The sequence below is a fragment of the Coregonus lavaretus genome, assembly GCF_964263955.1.
Source record: "Coregonus lavaretus genome assembly, chromosome: 28".
NCBI lineage: Eukaryota > Metazoa > Chordata > Actinopteri > Salmoniformes > Salmonidae > Coregonus > Coregonus lavaretus.
Window position 1 is genome coordinate 4,977,650 of NC_140015.1, and position 23,002 is coordinate 5,000,651.

Here is a 23,002-nt window from a genome sequence, read left to right on the forward strand (position 1 = left end):
TAGTGATGTGGACACCGAGGAACTTGAAGCTCTCGACCGGCTCCACTACAGCCCTGTCGATGTGAATGGGGGCGTGCTCGGCACTCCATTTCCTGTAGTCCACGATCAGTTCCTTTGTCTTGCTGACATTGAGGGAGAGGTTGTTGTCCTGGCACTACACTGACAGGTCTCTGACCTCCTCCCTATAGGCTATCTCAACGTTGTCGGTGATCAGGCCTACTACCGTTGTGTCATCTGCAAACTTAATGATGGTGTTGGAGTTATGCGTGGCCACGCAGTCGTGGGTGAACAGGGAGTACAGGAGGGGACTAAGCACGCACCCCTGAGGGGCCCTGGTCTTGAGGGTCAGAGTGGTGGATGTGTTGTTGCCTACCCTTACCACCTGGGCGCGTCCGTCAGGAAGTCCAAGATCCAGTTGCAGAGGGATGTGTTTAGTCCCAGGGTCCCTATCTTAGTGATGGGCTTGGAGGGTACTATGGTGTTGAACGCTGTGCTGTAGTCAATGAACAGCATTCTCAAGTTGGTGTTCCTTTTGTCCAAGTGGGAAAGGGCAGTGTGGATTGCAATATAGATTGCGTCATCTGTGGATCTGTTGGGACGGTATGCGAATTGGAGTTAGTCCATGGTGTCTGGGATGATGGTGTTGATGTGAGCCATGACTAGCCTTTCAAAGCGTTTCATTGGCTACAGATGTGAGCGCTACGGGGTAATAGTCATTTAGACAGGTACCTTGGCATTCTTGGGCACAGGGACTATGGTGGTCTGATTGAAGGTTCCTAGGTATTACAGACTGGGTCAGGGAGAGGTTGAAAATGTCAGTGAAGACACTTGCCAGCTGGTCAATGCATGCTCTGAGTCCGTGTCCTGGTAATCCGTCTGGCCCTGTGGCCTTGTGAATGTCAACCTGTCTTACAGTGACTCCATGTTGGAATAAGATATGAGGATAAAAAGGGACCCCATTTCAACCCAAGATCTTGGTGTTTCTCCTAATATTGAAAATAGTTTTGTAAGATATACTGGTGTTGAGAAATACACACCAGTCTAACCTATATGATACTGTATATGATACTGTATATGATACTGTATATGATACAGACCTATATATATCCCAGAGTGTAGTGTATGGCAACATTGTCCAAATGACATAGGCCTGATTAGAGAATGAAAAGTGACCAAGCTGTTCAACTTTTCTGTTTTATCTTTGATGATTTTAAATGCATTGTCTGGTTGAATTGTGTTTTTAATTGTCAAATAAAATAAATCAAAATATATGCTGTACCTGGATCAGTTTTCCCAGAGGGGTGTCTCTACAGCGGATACTGTCCTTCCAGTTCTTACTGCTCTTCTTTCCCCCAAACTCCTCAAAGCCACTTGGGGTGAACCAGCGACCCTGGACCACAATGCACTTCTCCCCTGAGACAAACCAATGAGGAAGTCAGACATCATACACACCACCACAAATGAAAACCATGCAATGTCTAATGGACTGTAGTACACATGTGTCTGACTGTGATTGAAACCTGGGTCTCCTGCACATCACAATACTGTGTTAACACACTAAAGCAGTGGTCACCAAACTACGGCCCGCGGGCCGGATACGGCCCGTCAGCACATTTGGCCCGGCCCTCTGAACAATACCAGAGACGCTATCGGATTTTTTTCCTATTTGGCCTCCAGAAAAAAAATCCTAGGCCCGGCCCTGTCAAAGAGAGAACGGAATAATGGCGAAAAGGTTAGGTAAGAGAAAAATTGATTCAGAATGCAGGGTATTTAACCTGCAGTGGACAAACGATTATTTTTTTGTTCAATGCAAAGAAAAGGCTGTTTGTCTCATCTGTCAAGAGACGGTGGCGGTATTCAAAGAATACAATCTTCGCCGACACTATGAATCCCGTCACAAAGACAAGTACGATAGCTTGCAAGGCCAAATACGAGCAGACAAACTCTCAAAGCTAAAAAGTGGACTACTATCTCAGCAGAATACATTTGTACGCCAAGCTCAGCTGAACCAGGCATCCGTTCGGGCCAGCTTTCGGGTTGCTAAACTGATAGCAAGCAGCGGTAAGCCTTTCACTGACGGAGAGTTTGTTAAGAAATGTATGGATGCTGTCGCGGAGGAGGTGTGTCCCGAGAAGAAAGATGCATTTAATGCCGTAAGTCTGTCGGCGAGTACAATCACCAGACGCGTTGAAGAAATCGGGAGTAATGTATATGCCCAGCTGCAGCAGAAGACGAAAGAATTTGACCTTTTTTCATTAGCACTGGATGAGAGCACGGACGTGCAAGACACAGCGCAACTGCTCATTTTTATTCGTGGAGTTAGCGCAAACTTTGAGATATGCGAGGAGCTGGCAGCCCTCCAAAGTCTCAAAGGGACTACAACGGGAGAGGATATTTTTGACAAAGTGTGCCAAACCATGGAGAAGTTGGACCTGGACTGGTCAAAGCTAGCTAGCATCACGACTGACGGGGCTCCTAGCATGGTGGGCGAAACTCGCGGTCTAATAGGACGCATGAACCGGGAGTTGGAAAAAAGGGGTCTCACCGCCCCGCTACGAGTCCACTGCCTAATTCACCAGCAAGCACTGTGCTGCAAAGTGTTGACGTGGGATTCTGTAATGAAGGTTGTGGTGTCGTGCATAAACTTCATCAGAGCAAAGGGACTTAAACACAGGCAGTTCCAAGAATTCCTGTCTGAACTGGAGTCTACGCACGGAGATGTGCTGTACTACACAGAGGTCCGATGGCTGAGCCGGGGCAGAGTTTTGAGGCGTTTTTACGAGCTGCTACCCGAAATTAACGCATTTCTTCATTTAAAAGACAAAACGGTCCCAGAGCTGATCGACCCAGAATGGAAATGGCACCTCGCATTTTTAACAGACGTGACAGAAATACTTAACAGCCTTAACTTGCAGCTACAAGGCGAGGGGAAACTCATTTGCGACATGTATTCACACATAAAAGCATTTGAGGTGAAATTAGCGCTGCTTTTGGAACAAGTGAAAAAGCGCAACTTCGTCCATCTTCCTAATACCCAAAACCTGTCGACAGAGAACCCAGCGGTCCCGTTCCCAGCTGAAAAGTGCGTGGAAGCACTGGAAATGCTGAAGGCGGAGTTCGGTGTGCGATTCAGTGAACTACATGTTCATGCAAAAGAAATCCGTCTTTTTCAGAACCCCTTTGTTGCCGACATTGATGAAGCCCAGCCTTCATATCAGTTTGAGTTGGCTGAGTTACAGAACTGTGATGTTCTGAAAGACGCATTCAAGCCCAACAGTCTCATTGACTTCTATGCCGCCCTCCCAAACGACACATATCCAAACATCAAAAAACACGCAATGAAAATGTCCACAGTTTTTGGCAGCACGTATATCTGCGAGAAAACCTTTTCTCGCATGAAACTGCTGAAAACTCAGATGAGATCAAGATTGACAGATGAACATTTGCATCAGTGCTTGAGACTGGCTGTAACTAGAATGGAACCTGATATTCAACTTCTCACCAGCCAGATGCAGGCCCACAGTTCACACTGATGAACATACATAGGTAAGCTCACTTTTCTGACTTGAATGAGTCATTCTGAGCATAAACAAATATAATCATAATAAAATCTACTGGGATAAAATCCATCTTTACAACCATACTGGTAGTGAAATGTATTGTGCTGTGTAGGTGCTGTATCACTTAGTTCAGTTTCTCAACCTGCTTCCTTTGTGGTTTTCACAGGGAAGTTGATGAGAGAGAGCTGCAAACAGCGGTGTCTACAAGCCTACTGGAACCTACAAAAGGATTATAAGGAAGGAACACAAGAACTTTAAGAGACTGCTCATATGTGTCAGAGAGATTCTGCTCTGACAACTGAGCTGAACTTTTATCTGTTAAGATTGTGCATGGCACAACAGAAAGTTAATGTTCCATGGCTTTTTTTTCTATGAAGAACCCAGAGAGAGTTATTTAGTTATTATTTATTTCATAAATAGTGTTATTTATTTCCTGTTTTTTCTGTGAAGAACTCAGAGAGGGTTATTTAGTTATTATTTATTTCATTAATAGTGTTATTATTTGTTTCCTGACTTTTTTTCTGTAAAGAACCTGGAAAGGGTTATTTGGTTATGTGTGGCTTTCTGGAAAACAATAAATTTTTTAAGCTCCCCTACGATCGTCACACTTTTTCTGTTACAAACTGACACCGGCCCCCCATCAGAGAAGGGAAAAGTTATGTGGCCCTCACTGGAAAAAGTTTGGGGACCCCTGCACTAAAGGCTATGCATTAGATCTGGGCCCATATTCACAAAGGGTATCAGAGTAGAACATGTATTGTAAGTGCTGATGGGTAGAAAATTAAAGCTATCCTTGAAGCCTTTAGTCATGAGTCACACCTAGTCGACAGATATTTTGTACACCTCATGAGCTGTCCTAACCAGTTAAGAGTTACCAGCAGGTGTCTTGATAATAGAAAAACACAGCGAGTCAGTGGTTCCTGCACCACATGCAATTACTTTGGAGTTGTTAAAATAATGTTTTGATATTTCTACATGATCAATCCATAAATAATCTAGACCTAATTGTAACAGTATCTCTTGAGCTTTTGGCAACAATTTCAAGAGGCCTATTTCACAATTATATGCCTAAATACTTAGAACCACTAGGCTAATAAATAAACACGTTTTCTTTTGATTATTTATTTATCTACATAACATCACTTTGTTAAAAAAATATGTCTAAATTGGGCATGCCTATAAATTGGGCAATTGAAGGCATCTAGGGCTTATATTGACTTTGATTGTGTTCGATGAAAATGATAGACCTTTCAAACGCTGTATGCAACGTTGTATGCAACATTATTGGCAAGTGAATTGATGCCTACTGTGCCAAAACTGTTCAGAGTTGTTAAACGGAAGTGATGATTGTGTTTATATAACGGTAATATTGGCAAAATTCCGCTATTAATAACCATCAGAATTGGTTAAAAAAATATATGCATGCTAATATATTAGAGTAGGCAAAGTGATATCAAACTTTTTACCATTGCAACATTTGATGTCGGCTACAGTCACATTCACCATGGTTACGTGTTACCTGTAGAGTTCACAGCTGGCAACGCCTCCTCACGATTGGTTATTCCCCATCATTTGCAATGTCAATGAGCCTCATCACTATCCTTCCTTTGCGGTACCTCAAACTGTCGTGATTACCAGCTGAGATAAAAGTTTATGAGTTGATTTTACTCCTGGCTCAGAGTTTATCTGAACAGTGTCTTAACACCATCATAAAACCTACTCTGAACTGGGAGTTTTTTTTTGTCTTAAAACTGTCTTAAAAAATTCATAGGACCTTTTCTGAGATGCTTTGTGGATACGGGCCTTGGTCTCGAGGAGTTTTTAAAGGGGCAATCAGCAAATGAAACAATAACAATGTGTTTTCCCCACCAATGTTTCGGTAAAAAGCTGAAGGATGGGCCTGGAAAAAAAGAGCTATGGAGGCAAGGACTGACCATCTACGCTATTAACATTATAGTTTTAACCATGTTTTGAAGGTATGCAGTGTTTGTTTACATTTACTTTGTTTACAAACATTGGAGTATTTTGTTCTGATGGGGTAAGACAGTTGAAGTAAGCTCATGAGGTATTTATAAGTTATATTCTCAAGAATTCATGGGTACATATCATAAATGTATAAGTCCAAAAATGGATGTAGCAACTGCAGATTGCCACTTTTAAGGTCTCAGGAAAGGTTATTCGGGCCAAACCACATCCACCATTACACACAAACACATAATATTAAGTCCATTGTTGCGACCTACCTTTGGCCAGCTTGTCCCTATTGAGCAAGCCTTCTTTGTACCCACAGGTGATTGGGAGCTGGGTCTTGTAGAAGGGCCAGGTCCAGATGTCAGCTTTCTCCCCCTTCCTTAAAGGAGAACCTGCATTGGGACACGTTGGGGACAGTCATTAAGATGTGACTTGAAAATAAATAAATAAATATGTCACACCCCCAAAAAAAGAAAATGACTTCCTACGCTATGAATTCAGGAGTCAATATTTATTTCAGAAAATCTCTGTTTGAAATTACAGAGGTACTTTAGACTTTTTTATTTTGATTTTAATTTTAGAGGTAGATCAGCTTTAATATTGCAGATAGATTGTAGCTTCCATCAATGTAATTGTCGGCATCATTTCCAATCCCCCTGTCATGACTTCCTCCGAAGCTGCCTCCTCTCCTTGTTCAGGCAGGCTTCGGCGTTTGTCGACACCGGCCTTCTAGCCACTGCCGCTCCTCATCTCATCATTCCATTTGTTTTGTCTTGTTTATTACACAGACCTGGTTCATATCCCCTCATCAGTACTGGTATAAGTGTTCCCTCTGCCCCCTTGTCTTTGTGTGTGATTGTTTATTAGAGGGTAGAAGCTTGGTGGAGCTCCGTGTATTTTATATCGGCGGAATATTTCCCTGTTTGCCTTGTTATTTCCAGTACGGCTGTTTTGCGAACTGGAGTGTTTTGACGCATTTCTGCGTAACTCTGTGTTTCAGAATAAATCCTGTTATTCTATGATTTACCCTCCTGCGCCTGACTCCCTCGAAATCACCCATCACACCCCCATATATATATTTTCAATATATACAGTGGGGGAAAAAAGTATTTAGTCAGCCACCAATTGTGCAAGTTCTCCCACTTAAAAAGATGAGAGAGGCCTGTAATTTTTTATCATAGGTACACGTCAACTATGACAGACAAAATGAGGAAAAAAAATCCAGAAAATCACATTGTAGGATTTTTAATGAATTTATTTGCAAATTATGGTGGAAAATAAGTATTTGGTCAATAACAAAAGTTTCTCAATACTTTGTTATATACCCTTTATTAGCAATGACACAGGTCAAACGTTTTCTGTAAGTCTTCACAAGGTTTTCACACACTGTTGCTGGTATTTTGGCCCATTCCTCCATGCAGATCTCCTCTAGAGCAGTGCTGTTTTGGGGCTGTCGCTGGACAACACGGACTTTCAACTCCCTCCAAAGATTTTTTATGGGGTTGAGATCTGGAGACTGGCTAGGCCACTCCAGGACCTTGAAATGCTTCTTACGAAGCCACGCCTTAGTTGCCCGGGCGGTGTGTTTGGGATCATTGTCATGCTGAAAGAGCCAGCCATGTTTCATCTTCAATGCCCTTGCTGATGGAAGGAGATTTTCACTCAAAATCTCACGATACATGGCCCCATTCATTCTTTCCTTTACACGGATCAGTCATCCTGGTCCCTTTGCAGAAAAACAGCCCCAAAGCATGATGTTTCCACCCACATGCTTCACAGTAGGTATGGTGTTCTTTGGATGCAACTCAGCATTCTTTGTCCTCCAAACACAACGAGTTGAGTTTACACCAAAAAGTTATATTTTGGTTTCATCTGACCATATGGCATTCTCCCAATCCTCTTCTGGATCATCCAAATGCACTCTAGCAAACTTCAGACGGGCCTGGACATGTACTGGCTTAAGCAGGGGGACACGTCTGGCACTGCAGGATTTGAGTCCCTGGCGGCGTAGTGTGTTACTGATGGTAGGCTTTGTTACTTTGGTCCCAGCTCTCTGCAGGTCATTCACTAGGTCCCCCCGTGTGGTTCTGGGATTTTTGCTCACCGTTGTTGTGATCATTTTGACCCCACGGGGTGAGATCTTGCGTGGAGCCCCAGATCGAGGGAGATTATCAGTGGTCTTGTATGTCTTCCATTTCCCACAGTTGATTTCTTCAAACCAAGCTGCTTACCTATTGCAGATTCAGTCTTCCCAGCCTGGTGCAGGTCTACAATTTTGTTTATGGTGTCCTTTTTACAGCTCTTTGGTCTTGGCCATAGTGGAGTTTGGAGTGTGACTGTTTGAGGTTGTGGACAGGTGTCTTTTATACTGATAACAAGTTCAAACACGTGCCATTAATACAGGTAACAAGTGGAGGACAGAGGAGCCTCTTAAAGAAGAAGTTACAGGTCTGTGAGAGCCAGAAATCTTGCTTGTTTGTAGGTGACCAAATACTTATTTTCCACCATAATTTGCTAATAAATTCATAAAAAATCCTACAATGTGATTTTCTGGATTTTTTTTTCTCAATTTGCTGTACCTATGTTATGTCGGAAAAATTCAGTTATAAATTCCTCTGTCCTATTTAAAAACAAGTTATCATCCAATAGGCTTTGATTAAATTTCCAATATCCTCGCCCACGTGGAAATTCAGTAAGAGTAATGTATATGCCAATGATATGATTGTCCGACCGCATTCTGTCCCCTATCAACACTTTTTAAACTTTTGGTGCCAACGAGAATGACATTAGAAAGAAGTCAAGACGACTAGCTTGATTGAGTCCCCGCCATGTATATCTCACTAGGTCAGGACATTTAAGCCTCCATATATCCACTAGTTCTAATGTATCCATGACATTCATGATTTCCTTAAGAGCATGAGGGTGATTGCTTGTAGTGTGATTTCCTTTACGGTCCATTGAGCTATTTAAAACAGTATTATATAATCACCCACCATAATAATAGAGTCTTGTATTGCTTGCAGGGTTGATAATTTATTATATATATTGTCAAAGAAGCGTGGATCATCATTATTTGGTCCGTAAAGGTTAATGAGCCATATGTGTTTGTGGTCCAATAACATATTTAAAATAATCCATCTACCTTGCGCATCTGTTTGGACAATTTGCACATTCGGATCAAAATTACTGTTAATTAATATCATCACCCCTTTTGAGTTTCTTTGCCCATGGGAGAAGTATATTTCGTCCCACCCCAGTCCTTTTTCCACACAACTTCACCTAGAATTGTTGAATGAGTTTCCTGTAAACAATAGATATTATATTCCTTCTCTTTGAGCCATGTAAATAAATAATAATAATATGCCATTTAGCAGACGCCTTTATCCAAAGCGACTTACAGTCATGTGTGCATACATTTTTACGTATGGGTGGTCCCGGGGATCGAACACACTACCCTGGCGTTCCAAGCCCCATGCTCTACCAATTGAGCTTGTTATTATCTGCTAAGCCATTACCATTATAACTGGCTATACTTATTTCACCACTTACCATAATGAGATACAAGTTTCAAATCTATTTATCATAATATGCTTGTAAATGTACCAATAAAAAGTACCATAGTGATTAAGTGTCCATATACAGTGAGGAGAACAAGTATTTGATACACTGCCGATTTTGCAGGTTTTCCTACTTACAAAGCATGTAGAGGTTTGTAATTTTTATCATAGGTACACTTCAACTGTGAGAGACGGAATCTAAAACAAAAATCCAGAAAATCACATTGTATGATTTTTAAGTAATTAATTTGCATTTTATTGCATGACATAAGTATTTGATACATCAGAAAAGCAGAACTTAATATTTGGTACAGAAACCTTTGTTTGCAATTACAGAGATCATACGTTTCCTGTAGGTCTTGACCAGGTTTGCACACACTGCAGCAGGGATTTTGGCCCACTCCTCCATTCAGACCTTCTCCAGATCCTTCAGGTTTCGGGGCTGTCGCTGGGCAATACGGACTTTCAGCTCCCTCCAAAGATGTTCTATTGGGTTCAGGTCTGGAGACTGGCTAGGCCACTCCAGGACCTTGAGATGCTTCTTACGGAGCCACTCCTTAGTTGCCCTGGCTGTGTGTTTCGGGTCGTCATGCTGGAAGACCCAGCCACGACCCATCTTCAATGCTCTTACTGAGGGAAGGAGGTTGTTGGCCAAGATATCGCAATACATGGCCCCATCTATCCTCCCCTCAATACGGTGCAGTCGTCCTGCCCCCTTTGCAGAAAAGCATCCCCAAAGAATGATGTTTCCACCTCCATGCTTCACGGTTGGGATGGTGTTCTTGGGGTTGTACTCATCCTTCTTCTTCCTCCAAACACGGCGAGTGGAGTTTAGATCAAAAAGCTCTATTTTTGTCTCATCAGACCACATGACCTTCTCCCATTCCTCCTCTGGATCATCCAGATGGTCATTGGCAAACTTCAGACGGGCCTGGACATGCGCTGGCTTGAGCAGGGGGACCTTGCGTGCGCTGCAGGATTTTAATCCATGACGGCGTAGTGTGTTACTAATGGTTATCTTTGAGACTGTGGTCCCAGCACTCTTCAGGTCATTGACCAGGTCCTGCCGTGTAGTTCTGGGCTGATCCCTCACCTTCCTCATGATCATTGATGCCCCACGAGGTGAGATCTTGCATGGAGCCCCAGACCGAGGGTGATTGACCGTCATCTTGAACTTCTTCCATTTTCTAATAATTGCGCCAACAGTTGTTGCCTTCTCACCAAGCTGCTTGCCTATTGTCCTGTAGCCCATCCCAGCCTTGTGCAGGTCTACAATTTGGAGTCTGTTTGATTGAGTGTGTGGACAGGTGTCTTTTATACAGGTAACGAGTTCAAACAGGTGCAGTTAATACAGGTAATGAGTGGAGAACAGGAGGGCTTCTTAAAGAAAAACTAACAGGTCTGTGAGAGACGGAATTCTTACTGGTTGGTAGGTGATCAAATACTTATGTCATGCAATAAAATGCAAATTAATTACTTAAAAATCATACAATGTGATTTTCTGGATTTTTGTTTTAGATTCAGTCTCTCCCAGTTGAAGTGTACCTATGATAAAAATTACAGACCTCTACATGCTTTGTAAGTAGGAAAACCTGCAAAATCGGCAGTGTATCAAATACTTGTTCTCCCCACTGTAGGTGTACCATGATATTTGCATTGCTACTAAGTAACCCTCCAATTGTTCTCCACTGTTCCGCCTGCTGAAGCCCCTCCCCATCCCAAGTTGGGTTGTCATCCCAGTGATCGGCAGACCAACCCCGTCCCCCTGGATCCCTAGGCCCCCCGAGAGGCCAGGACCAATCCTTCGAAAACAGCACACAGTGCCACCCACAAAACAGAAGCAGTTCAACCGCCAAAAGCATTTCCAATGCTCTCACCTCAATTTGCTTTATATATATATGCATTCGTAAATCAGGTATTTTCTTGAGTTGGGCTCTGGGATGTAACAACCGTTGAGGATTGAGGAGGAAAGGGGTTAAAAATCCAGAAAATCACATTGTAGGATTTTTTATGAATTTATTTGCAAATTATGGTGGAAAATAAGTATTTGGTCACCTACAAACAAGCAAGATTTCTGGCTCTCACAGACCTGTAACTTCTTCTTTAAGAGGCTCCTCTGTCCTCCACTCGTTACCTGTATTAATGGCACCTGTTTGAACTTGTTATCAGTATAAAAGACACCTGTCCACAACCTCAAACAGTCACACTCCAAACTCCACTATGGCCAAGACCAAAGAGCTGTCAAAGGACACCAGAAACAAAATTGTAGACCTGCACCAGGCTGGGAAGACTGAATCTGCAATAGGTAAGCAGCTTGGTTTGAAGAAATCAACTGTGGGAGCAATTATTAGGAAATGGAAGACATACAAGACCACTGATAATCTCCCTCGATCTGGGGCTCCACGCAAGATCTCACCCCGTGGGGTCAAAATGATCACAAGAACGGTGAGCAAAAATCCCAGAACCACACGGGGGGACCTAGTGAATGACCTGCAGAGAGCTGGGACCAAAGTAACAAAGCCTACCATCACTACACCGCCAGGGACTCAAATCCTGCAGTGCCAGACGTGTCCCCCTGCTTAAGCCAGTACATGTCCAGGCCCGTCTGAAGTTTGCTAGAGTGCATTTGGATGATCCAGAAGAGGATTGGGAGAATGTCATATGGTCAGATGAAACCAAAATATAACTTTTTGGTAAAAAATCAACTCGTCGTGTTTGGAGGACAAAGAATGCTGAGTTGCATCCAAAGAACACCATACCTACTGTGAAGCATGGGGGTGGAAACATCATGCTTTGGGGCTGTTTTTCTGCAAAGGGACCAGGACGACTGATCCGTGTAAAGGAAAGAATGAATGGGGCCATGTATCGTGAGATTTTGAGTGAAAACCTCCTTCCATCAGCAAGGGCATTGAAGATGAAACGTGGCTGGGTCTTTCAGCATGACAATGATCCCAAACACACCGCCCGGGCAACGAAGGAGTGGCTTCGTAAGAAGCATTTCAAGGTCCTGGAGTGGCATAGCCAGTCTCCAGATCTCAACCCCATAGAAAATCTTTGAAGGGAGTTGAAAGTCCGTGTTGCCCAGCGACAGCCCCAAAACATCACTGCTGTAGAGGAGATCTGCATGGAGGAATGGGCCAAAATACCAGCAACAGTGTGTGAAAACCTTGTGAAGACTTACAGAAAACGTTTGACCTGTGTCATTGCCAACAAAGGGTATATAACAAAGTATTGAGAAACTTTTGTTATTGACCAAATACTTATTTTCCACCATAATTTGCAAATAAAATCATTAAAAATCCTACAATGTGATTTTCTGGATTTTTTTTCTCATTTTGTCTGTCATAGTTGACATGTACCTATGATGAAAATTACAGGCCTGTCTCATCTTTTTAAGTGGGAGAACTTGCACAATTGGTGGCTGACTAAATACTTTTTTTCCCCACTGTATACATATATATATATATATATATATATATATATATAGCTATTAAAAATATGTATCTATTCAAATATCTTGCATATCTTAATTTTCATCAATATCGTAATAATGTCGGCAGTTCATGCGAAGGATTGTGGTTCATCCTATATTCTCCCTAACATCCTTACCTCCTTGCAATAGATGTGGGATACATACATACACACACACACACACACACACACACGCACATACTCTTACACAATCAACCCCTTTCCTCCTCAATCAACCATAAGCTCAGATGCTCAATGGTTGTTACATCCCAGAGCCCAACTCAAGAAAGGACCTGAATTACGAATGCATATACAGTTACAGTTGTTTGAGAAAGCATGCCAGATTGAGCAAAAATTTACAAAAATGTGAGATTTCATTAACCTATGTCAAGTCCTAGGTGATGGAGATCAGATCCACCCTCTTCCCCTGAAACACAAATACTCTGGTCCCCCATTGTAACCATTTCCCCAGCATCTCCGTGCAGTCAGAACTTTCCTTATTTATTTTGTGCCACCAGGGCCACAATAATATGCCCCCTCTCTGATTGTCAGATTGGGACCCCCTCCCCATGGGTTACTGCAGCCAGTGTTGCCAGCACTGCCACTACCTGGTTGGGGGTACCCCACCGGAATCCCCACCAGCTAGGTACAAGGTCGTCAAGGTTCTCATTAGCAGCTTTGAGAATTTCCTTGTATATTATGCTCTCCCATCAGGGGGCTCTGGCTTTGTAGGACCAACCCTGCCAGGCAGGCTCAGAATCTTGAGGGGGCGGTGCTGCTCTAGTAGGTCTCTGACCGCATTTATGTTTCTGTTTTGGCTGCATATAGGCAACTTACAGCAGGGCCATAAAACAGATGGGGACTTCTCTTTGGTGTATGGGTCGCTCAGTTGGGACATAGGGCTGGGGACCATTCCATCATGATAGGACAACAAAAAAATAATTTTATGTATACTTTATTTTATAATGTACACTACCAGTCAGAAGTTTGGACACACCTACTCATTCAAGGGTTTTTCTTAATTTTTTTACTATTTTCTACATTGTAGAATAATAGTGAAGACATCAAAACTATCACATAACACATATGGAATCATGTAGTAACCAAAAAAGTGTTAAACAAATGAAAATATTTTATATTTGAGATTCTTCAAATAGCCACCCTTTGCCTTGATGACAGCTTTGCACACTCTTGGCATTCTCTCAACCAGCTTCATGAGGCAGTCACCTGGAATGAATTTCAATTAACAGGTGTGCCTCCTTAAAAGTTAATTTGTGGTATTTCTTTCCTTCTTAATGCGTTTGAGCCAATCAGTTGTGTTGTGTCAAGGAAGTGGGGTATACAGAAGATACGTAAATGTCAAGAACTTTGAAAGTTTCTTCAAGTGCAGTCGCAACAACCATCAAGCGCTATGATGGAACTGGCTCTCATGAGGACCGCCACAGGAATGGAAGACCCAGAGTTACGTCTGCCGCAGAGGATAAGTTCATTAGAGTTACCAGCCTCAGAAATTGCAGCCCAAATAAATGCTTCGCAGAGTTCAAGTAACAGACACATCTCAACATCAACTGTTCAGAGGGGACTGTGTGAATCAGGTCTTCATGGTCGAATTGCTACAAAGAAACCACTACTAAAGGACACCAATAAGAAGAAAATACCTGCTTGGGCCAAGAAACACGAGCAATGGACATTAGACCGGTGGAAATTTGTCCTTTGGTCTGGAGTCCAAATTGGAGATTTTTGGTTCCAACCACCTTGTCTTTATGAGACGCGTGTGGGTGAACTGATGATCTCTTCGCATGTGTATTTCCCACCGTAAAGCATGGAGGAGGAGGTGTTATGGTGTGGGGGTGCTTTGCTGGTGACACTGTCTGTGATTTATTTATTTAATGCAAGGCACACTTAACCAGCATGGCTGCCACAGCATTCTGCAGCGATACGCCATCCCATCTGGTTTGGGCTTAGTGAGAGTATGACTTTCAATAGGACACCTCCAGGCTGTGTAAGAGCTATTTTACCAAGAAGGAGAGTGATGGAGTGCTGCATCAAATGACCTGACCTCCACAATCACCCGACCTCAACCCAATTGAGATGGTTTGGGATGAGTCGGACGGCTGAGTGAAAGAAACATTTACATTTACATTTTAGTCATTTAGCAGACGCTCTTATCCAGAGCGACTTACAGGAGCAATTAGGGTTAAGTGCCTTGCTCAAGGGCACATTAACGTCATTTAGCAGACGCTCTTAGCCAGAGCGACTCACAAATTGGTGCGTTCACCCTATAGCCAGTGGGATAACCACTTTACAATTGGGGGGGGGGGGGGGTAGAAGGATTCCTTTATCCTATCCCAGGTATTCCTTAAAGAGGTGGGGTTTCAAATGTCTCCGGAAGGTGGTGAGTGACTCCGCTGTCCTGGCGTCGTGAGGGAGCTTGTTCCACCATTGGGGTGCCAGAGCAGCGAACAGTTTTGACTGGGCTGAGCGGGAACTATGCTTCCGCAGAGGTAGGGGAGCCAGCAGGCCAGAGGTGGATGAGCGCAATACCCTCGTTTGGGTGTAGGGACTGATCAGAGCCTGAAGGTACAGAGGTGCCGTTCCCCTCACTGCTCCATAGGCAAGCACCATGGTCTTGTAGCGGATGCGAGCTTCAACTGGAAGCCAGTGGAGTGTGCGGAGGAGGGGGGTGACGTGAGAGAACTTGGGAAGGTTGAACACCAGACGGGCTGCGGCATTCTGGATGAGTTGTAGGGGTTTAATGGCAAAAGCAGCAAACAAGCAGCAAACAAGTGCTCACCATATGTGGGAACTCCTTCAAGACTGTTGGAAAAGCATTCCAGGTGAAGCTGGTTGAGAGAATGCCAAGAGTGTGCAAAGCTGTCATCAAGGCAAAGGGTGGCTATTTGAATAATCTCAAAGATAAAATATATTTAGATTGGTTTAACATTGTTTTGGTTACTACATTATTCCATATGTGTTTTTTCATAGTTTTGATGTGTCACTATTATTTTACAATGTGAAAAATTAAAAAAAATTAAAAATAAAAAGAACATGAATGAGTAGGTGTGCCCAAACATTTGACTGGTACTGTATCCCTCTCACAACCCCTGCTCACAGACACACATTGGTTCTGGGATATGCAACCATTTCCTTTCTCACTCATTTAACGCCACACTTTTCCAAACACAAAAACGCACACCACACATTCCATCACAATTCATCCACACATACCCACATACTGTGCCTTCTATGTCTTCTGTTTGCTGTGTTTTTATCTCCACTATGTTGATTGAGTACTTTTGTGTTCTAATTAGTAATATTTGAAGATTTATTATTTCGCTAGTTATCTTTTCTTGTATTGCCGTCTTATCCCTTTATAAAATACTATAAATACTATAAATGTGTTTTATTATCACAATCCCTACCATGGCTAGTATTGGGTGTTTTATTATTTGACTCCTCTATTAGAACTTTCAGAATGGCCATGGCGTAGTCTTTGTGTCTCAGAATATTTGGTTATCAATATACATTTTATCGACTACGAGAGCTACACGTTTCCCATTTAATCTATTGTCTTTGAAGATTGTGTACAGAACTTTGCGCCGTTCTGCAATTTCCTTCGGGAAATTATCATTCATGCCTATTTTCGTGCCAGCAAGTCTTTTACCCAGGCTTTTAACCATTATTTTATTTATTTTAAAACACACATTTGGCAACGATTGGGTGCTCATATCTCTGTCTCCTCTGTCCGAAATGGTGTACACGTTCGAGTTGGATTTTGTCGACAGCTTCGTGTGGAATCTGAAGTGCTGTAAGGAGGAACTCCCTCACTACACTGTCAGGAACTTCCCCTTCTTTCTCTTGGATACCAGTAAGTACCAGATTTTCTCTCATAGATCTAGTCTGTATGTCAAGTAAGGCTTCTCTCAGAAAGATGTTCTTCTTTTTAAGTTCATTAGCGTCCGTTTTAATCTTATTGACTGTCCCTTTTAGCTTTTTAGTTTCTTTCTCCATTGTCGCAGCTTTTTCATCAATCATCTCGAGGCTCGCCTTCAACTCCTTTATATTCAAGTATGCCCAGTTTGTCATTTATTGATTTTATCAGATCGGTGTCCGCCCTTACCATTCCCGGTGGTGAAAAGCTTAAGTCGTCTGTGTCCGTCGAGGAGTCGCGTTTCCTTTTGGAGATTGGTTCTCCTTGTTTACTCTCTGTCATATTTGGGTGTTGCTTGTTTTCGTAATATTTGTCGATACATTTCTCTAGCTTTATGATTTGTTTTGTCTTGTTATCCAGATTGAAGGTTATTACCCACCAGTATATGAAGTGCTAATATTTAGTCTAACTTACTGATATTTAATATTACGTTTTGATCTTGAGGTGATCTGCACGGCTGTGTTCAGTCCGCCATCTTTCCTGACTCCATCTTTCCTCTTTGACAGTTATTTACAGGTACTTTAGACTTTCCGACTCAAGGCCTCCTCTTTCCCCCAGGGAACATGAAGCCTGGGACTCACTGTATTTGAGCCTCGGGACTTTCCTCTTCTGACTGGGGGTGGACTGGGTGGACGTGCTGGGCTGCTCCTCCTCCATACTCTCACTTCTCTTTTTCCTCTGTTTCCTTCCTGTCTTCTTCTTCTTCTCCTCCTCCTCCTCCTCCTCCTCTTCTCCTTCCGTTGAAGCCTTCTTCTTCTTATCCTCCTCCTCTTTCTTCTCCACCTTCTCTGGCAGTTTCTCATAGAATGTGAACGACCCTGGAAGGGATTGGAGGCAACATTTAGCAAACCATGCAACCTAAATCATGTACACCAAATTACAAAAATCATTATACAAATTTGACAGGGCTTCGAACCTCAACTTCAAAGTATCCACCATTGTGACTACATTTATATTCCACTAGGAGTTAGAATTATATACCGATATTAACTAACGAATGCCATTATAAGACAATAATAAGGGTGAAGGCTCCAGAACTGACCGTCCAGAAGGTGGTTTCGTAGCAGGCGTAACGTGGGGTACTGCTGCAGGAGGTGGTCCCTGAACACACAGCTCCAGAACAGCTTGATGCAGTGGGGCCTCTCTGCCTCCACCCAGTCCAACACCTCGTACACACCCTTCTCCCTCAGCTCCTTACTCCTCATCCGAATCAGCTGCTGCAGGAGGGGTCAAATACAAAACTATGGTCCAATTTGTGGGGGTTGTCAAATTGTGGCTGGAGTGATAGACTTGATTCTCTAGAAGCAACGACCATCCCAATCAGTTCATGTGACAGACAGGAATTTATGGACACACATCAGGCATTACTAATCAATGATTATCAACTCCAATTTTCACTCTTACAATAACATTCAAAGACCTGTTATTTATATTGTTTGTACCCAGCTAGTAATAGGACAGTGACTGGTCTTAGTGTACACAGTACATTCTTAGAATTAGTGTTGACCCGATGAAACCTGGAGATCCTCAAGGAACCTCTAGTGGTCAAACAGGGAAATGGTTACAATCGTTCATTTTCCCCATCTTTTTTTTGACCCGATGAACCCTGGAGATCCTCAAGGAACCTCTAGCGGTCAAACAGGGAAATGGTTACAATCGTTCATTTTTCCCATCTTTTTTTTTTTGAAACACTTAAAATAAGGGCTGTGTTTCATGTAGGCTTACCCTGGCGTGACGTTTTGATAACCCGTGTAAATCTCTCTAGGACAAGGTGACTTTTATCAATATATTCACCTGTATTTACCCCCCAAAATGAAATGCTAATTAGCTGCTAATGTGGTTATCATAAAGAACTACAAATGCCATGAGGATCTGGACCAGACTACCAAATCGAGGCAAAGGTAGGAATCTCTGGATCAACTATCTAATGTTAGCTAAATGTAGTAATTAATAAATGAGCTACATTTCTTTAAATGGACAATTCTGTGAAATGTCTTGTGCAAGTTTTTAATTGACACAATACCTGTTAGCAAAGGTGTCAGCTAGAGGTGACGTGCAGGAGCTTGCAGGGATTTGTAGTCTTGCATGATGTCTACTTTGATGCTAATTAGCATTTTCGCATCTGAGCGTAAATAGAGCCGAATATGTTGATAAAAGAGATTTACAGCAGTCCTCCAGCGGAATGAATGGAATAACTATACAGTAATACAGTATTTCAATTCAATGTTTCAAGGACAAAATGACATGTATTTAATTATTTTTTGTTGTTGTAGTGGGGACAGTAACATTAGTACAAAGTGTTTTTATATATTTGTATTTATTTTATGTTTAGCTCACATTATATAATTTAAAAGTATGCATTAAGGTGTCTGTAATACAATAAACTCGTCAAAAATGAATGTAGACATGAATAAATGCAAATATGTTTTACAATGGAGAAGTACCAAGATGGCTGCGCGGTGGCTTCAATGCAGAACCCACTGTCAGTCATCCAGGGTTTATACACATCATTGACCTTTACACAGAGGTTCCTCGAAGACCCTCGAGGACCCTTTTCAGAGCGGTTCCTCTAGGAACCTTTTTTAACCAGAAAGGTTCCGCTGGTGTGACAACCCAAAAGGTTCTTCCAGGCACCTTTACTTGCAAAATAGGGGGAAGAATTTTTACCAAATAAATTCTGTAGGTTGAATCAGGGTTTTATTCGGTAGAGTAAAGTACTACAGTACAGTACTGTAAGGTGTACAGTAGAGTTTAAATCAGTAGAGTACAGTAGAGTAGAGTTTAATTCAGTAGAGTACAGTTTATTTCAGTATAGTACATTAGTGTAAAGTATTAAACAATACAGTACATTATACTGAACTATACTCTACTGTGCTGTACTCTAATGTACTGAACTATACTTACTTTTTTTACTGTACTGTGCTCTACTGTATTGTACTGTACTCTACTGTACTATAGTCAACTTTTCTTTACTGTGCTGTACTGTACTGCAATGTACTGTACTCTGCTGTGCTCTACTGTACTGTACTGTGCTTTCCAAACTTGTGAAACATAGATGTCTATGATTGGTTCAGATTTGGTCCGGTTCAGACAGCCTCGAGTATTCTTGGGTATGACGTTACAAGCTTGCCACACCTGTATTTGGGGAGTTTCTCCCATTCTTCTCTGCAGATCCTCTTAAGCTCTGTCAGCTATTTTCAGGTCTCTCCAGAGACATTCGATCGGGTTCAAGTCCGGGCTCTGGCTGGGCCACTCAAGGACATTCAGAAACTTGTCCCGAAGCCACTCCTGTGTTGTCTTGGCTGTTTGCTTAGGGTTGTTGTCCTGTTGAAAGGTGAACCTTCACCCCAGTCTGAGGTCCTGAGCGCTCTGGAGCAGGTTTTCATCAAGGATCACTCTGTACTTTGCTCTGTTCATCTTTTCCATGATCCTGACTAGTCTCACAGTCCCTGCCACTGAAAAACATCCCCACAGCATGATGCTGCCACCACCATGCTTCACTGTAGGGATAGTGCCAGATTTCCTCCAGATATGACGCTTGGCATTGTACTTCAGCCCACTTACCCACACACCTAAACCCAATTACTCACACACCCCAGCCCTGTTACCCCATGCTCTAACCCTAACACCTACGTGCTAATACCCTAATATTGATACAATCAAGTACCGATGCACCCATATCCTATCCCTAAATGCCCTATTTGCTAATCATAGACCCCAGTTCCTTTGCCAATACACATCCCTGTTACTTGCCTATCTCAGCCCTGTTACCCACTTTCCTTCCCAAGTCACCAACAGTAACCTGAAGGTAACTGCCAGGATAAAGGAAACAACAATATAATGTGTCTTAATAGGGCGTTGGGCTGCCACAAGTCGTCAGAACAGCTTCAATGTGCCTTGGCATAGATTTTACAAGTGTATGGAAATCTATTGGAGGGATGCGGCACCATTCTTCCACGAGAAATTCCATCATTTGGTGTTTTGTTGATGCTGGTGGAAAACGCTGTCTCAGGCACCGTTCCAGAATCTCCCATAAGTGTTCAACTTGGTTGAGATCTGGTGACTGAGATGGCCATGGCATATGGTAAACATCATTTTCGTGCTCATCAAACCATTCAGTGACCACTCGTGCCCTGTGGATGTGGGCATTGTCATCCTGGCAGAGACCACTCCCATCAGGATAGAAATGATTAATCATAGGTTGAAGGTGATCACTCAGAATGGCTGTGTATTTCTTGGTGTTTACCTTGCCCTCTAAGGTATTGAGTAAACCTAAACCATGCCAGGAAAATGCACCCACACCATAACAGAGCCGCCAGAACCCTTGTTTTAAGTGTTTCCTTTATTTTTTCAGTTACCTGTATATCCAGCTATTCGCTGCACACCCCAAACTTGTTATTTTCATGTTGGTCCTATGACCTATGACCTTTGACCTGTATACGCTTATCATTTCATAGATAAACCCATAGTACAGTGGTATAACACATGTGCTCTATCCCCATTCACTTTCTTTCCTACCACAAACTTGTTGCCAGAAAGGATTTTAATGGGCAATAGACCCATTACTTGTATGAGACTTGTGTATCCCTACAACCCATTAATCATATAAACCAGGTAAATCCAGGGGCATATGCATATAAAACAGGTCTACCCCAGTGCCCAAGCCTCAACACTCATACAAACCAGGTCAACACTTGTACTTCAGCCTCGATATTCTTACAGACCAGATGTACACCTGCACATCTTTAACCCAATACAGATTTTTTTCAATAATGCTACATGTCAGACACAATTGCCATAAAAAGGTTTAGATACAAGCATCATGATACCTCTAACACAATACATTTATTTGACTTGGTGAAAATCTGTTTTTTGGACATAACTTGCTTACCACTTCTTCCATGTGGTTTCTTCCTTCACAGACTCCATCAGACGATGACCTCTTCCTACATATTTGGTCAAATCTTGCACCAATTCCTTGTAATTACAGTAAAATACTGTGAAATACAAACCCTCACCTCAAATGTAATTCATTCAGCCAATCATTCATTCATTCTGATGATTGTAGCATTTACTTTTTTACAGTATAGGCCTAATACAGTAAAGTTTACAGTATTGTACTGTGTCATTACACAGTACTTGCTATGATACTGTATTTATATTACAGTAGGTGTACTTTAATATTAAACACTGAATTTTACTTGCCACTGAGCTGACTATAAATTACTGTCAAATTCATGATGACCCCTTTAAAGTAAATGTATTGAAAATTAAGGCACACAGCCTATGTAAACTAGACCCTTTAAACATGAAACAAAATATTAAAACATTTCAACAATCTATTTGTTTTTTAAGCTGTTGAATAAAGACTTCTGGTGTAAAAGTAGGTCTTCGAGATGTATCCTTGTCTTGTTAACATTTTGAGAAATCTAATGAAACTTATCTGAATCATACTTCACCTTAATAATGCATAATATATGACTTATTTGTTAAGTACAACTTTACCTTATTTAAAGCATGTAAAATAGGCCTACCCACGTTTTTTTTCGGTATTGTGACCGATGGGATTACATTTAACCTTTGAGTGGGAGGGTATGTCTATAGGAATTTGGCGGTCTCTACTGCTCTCACCTTGTACGTTTTCTCCGGAATGAGGTGGTGGTCACGGAGCTGGTTAAGAAAGGTGTGTGGTTTCTCCATGCACGACATCTCTGTCCTACTATGGCGCAAAAACTGCAGTAACTGCTTATCTGTCAGAAAATCCAACGGGTCCATTGGCGCCGATCGCAAATGCAGTTCACCTCTTCAAATCAGTTTTCTTGTTGAAAAAAATGCTATATTTACCAGGTCACTGAATATTATTAACAGTTTAATAATTAACGAACCGGTTCATATTGATATGATTGTAGGCTATTTCCGTTTGATTCAGACGATAGACGCGCAAAAGCAATCGAGACGAAAATAGTCTACATTCCAGTTTGGACGATGGACGTAATCAAAAACTTTTCAGCTGTAGGTCTACAACATGTTGGTATTGTTATTTTCGAAGATAAAATCGATCTCCCGCCAGCACTGAAGGCCACTTCAAATGACGTTTGGAAAGTGAAAGTGCTCATGTGACGGGTCGGTCCTGGCCACTCTACCGCCCTAGGCAAACAACAAAATTGCAGCCCCACCAGAATAGTCCCAGTAAGCAAAATAATGTTAAAAGGACGTCTACAATACGTATTTTTCCAGGGGTTAAAGTTAGGTTCAATTTAGGTTCTGAATGAAAAGGTGAAAATACGTATTTTCCAGATGTTAAAATACGTAATTTATAGACATCTATGTTTGGGCCAAATCAAGGCTGGCCCAGACCGGACAAAATCTGAACCAAACATAGACGTCTATGATTTGTTCAGATTTGGTCCGGAGTGGACCAAAAACCAACATCAGTGGATATGGAAATCAAGGCCGGTCCAGATGGCACCAAAAAAGCCATCTGGACAAGACCAAAAAAAGACATCCAAAAG

At 42.2% G+C, this 23,002-nt stretch overlaps 1 protein-coding gene and 1 long non-coding RNA gene across 2 annotated transcripts in view; one reads left to right on the top strand and one right to left on the bottom strand.

Annotated features, from left to right (window-relative positions):
• The window catches only part of LOC311103838 (autoimmune regulator-like), a gene marked incomplete at its 3' end in the record, with an annotated part of 37,049 nt that extends 14,485 nt beyond the window's left edge, over nucleotides 1-22,564 (bottom strand). Inside the window, exons 1-5 of the mRNA XM_084145477.1 lie at nucleotides 22,122-22,564; nucleotides 17,533-17,707; nucleotides 17,072-17,308; nucleotides 5,804-5,923; nucleotides 1,280-1,413 (exon numbers count right to left, since the gene is read on the bottom strand). Of these exons, the coding sequence (XP_084001603.1) occupies nucleotides 1,280-1,413; nucleotides 5,804-5,923; nucleotides 17,072-17,308; nucleotides 17,533-17,707; nucleotides 22,122-22,265 (810 nt within the window). The remainder of the gene's footprint in view (nucleotides 1-1,279; nucleotides 1,414-5,803; nucleotides 5,924-17,071; nucleotides 17,309-17,532; nucleotides 17,708-22,121) is intronic.
• On the top strand, nucleotides 3,042-4,152 carry LOC311104120. The gene is made up of 2 exons (XR_014610136.1): nucleotides 3,042-3,546; nucleotides 3,727-4,152. It is a non-coding gene; the product is annotated as an uncharacterized lncRNA (long non-coding RNA).
• Nucleotides 22,565-23,002: the final 438 nt, after the last annotated feature.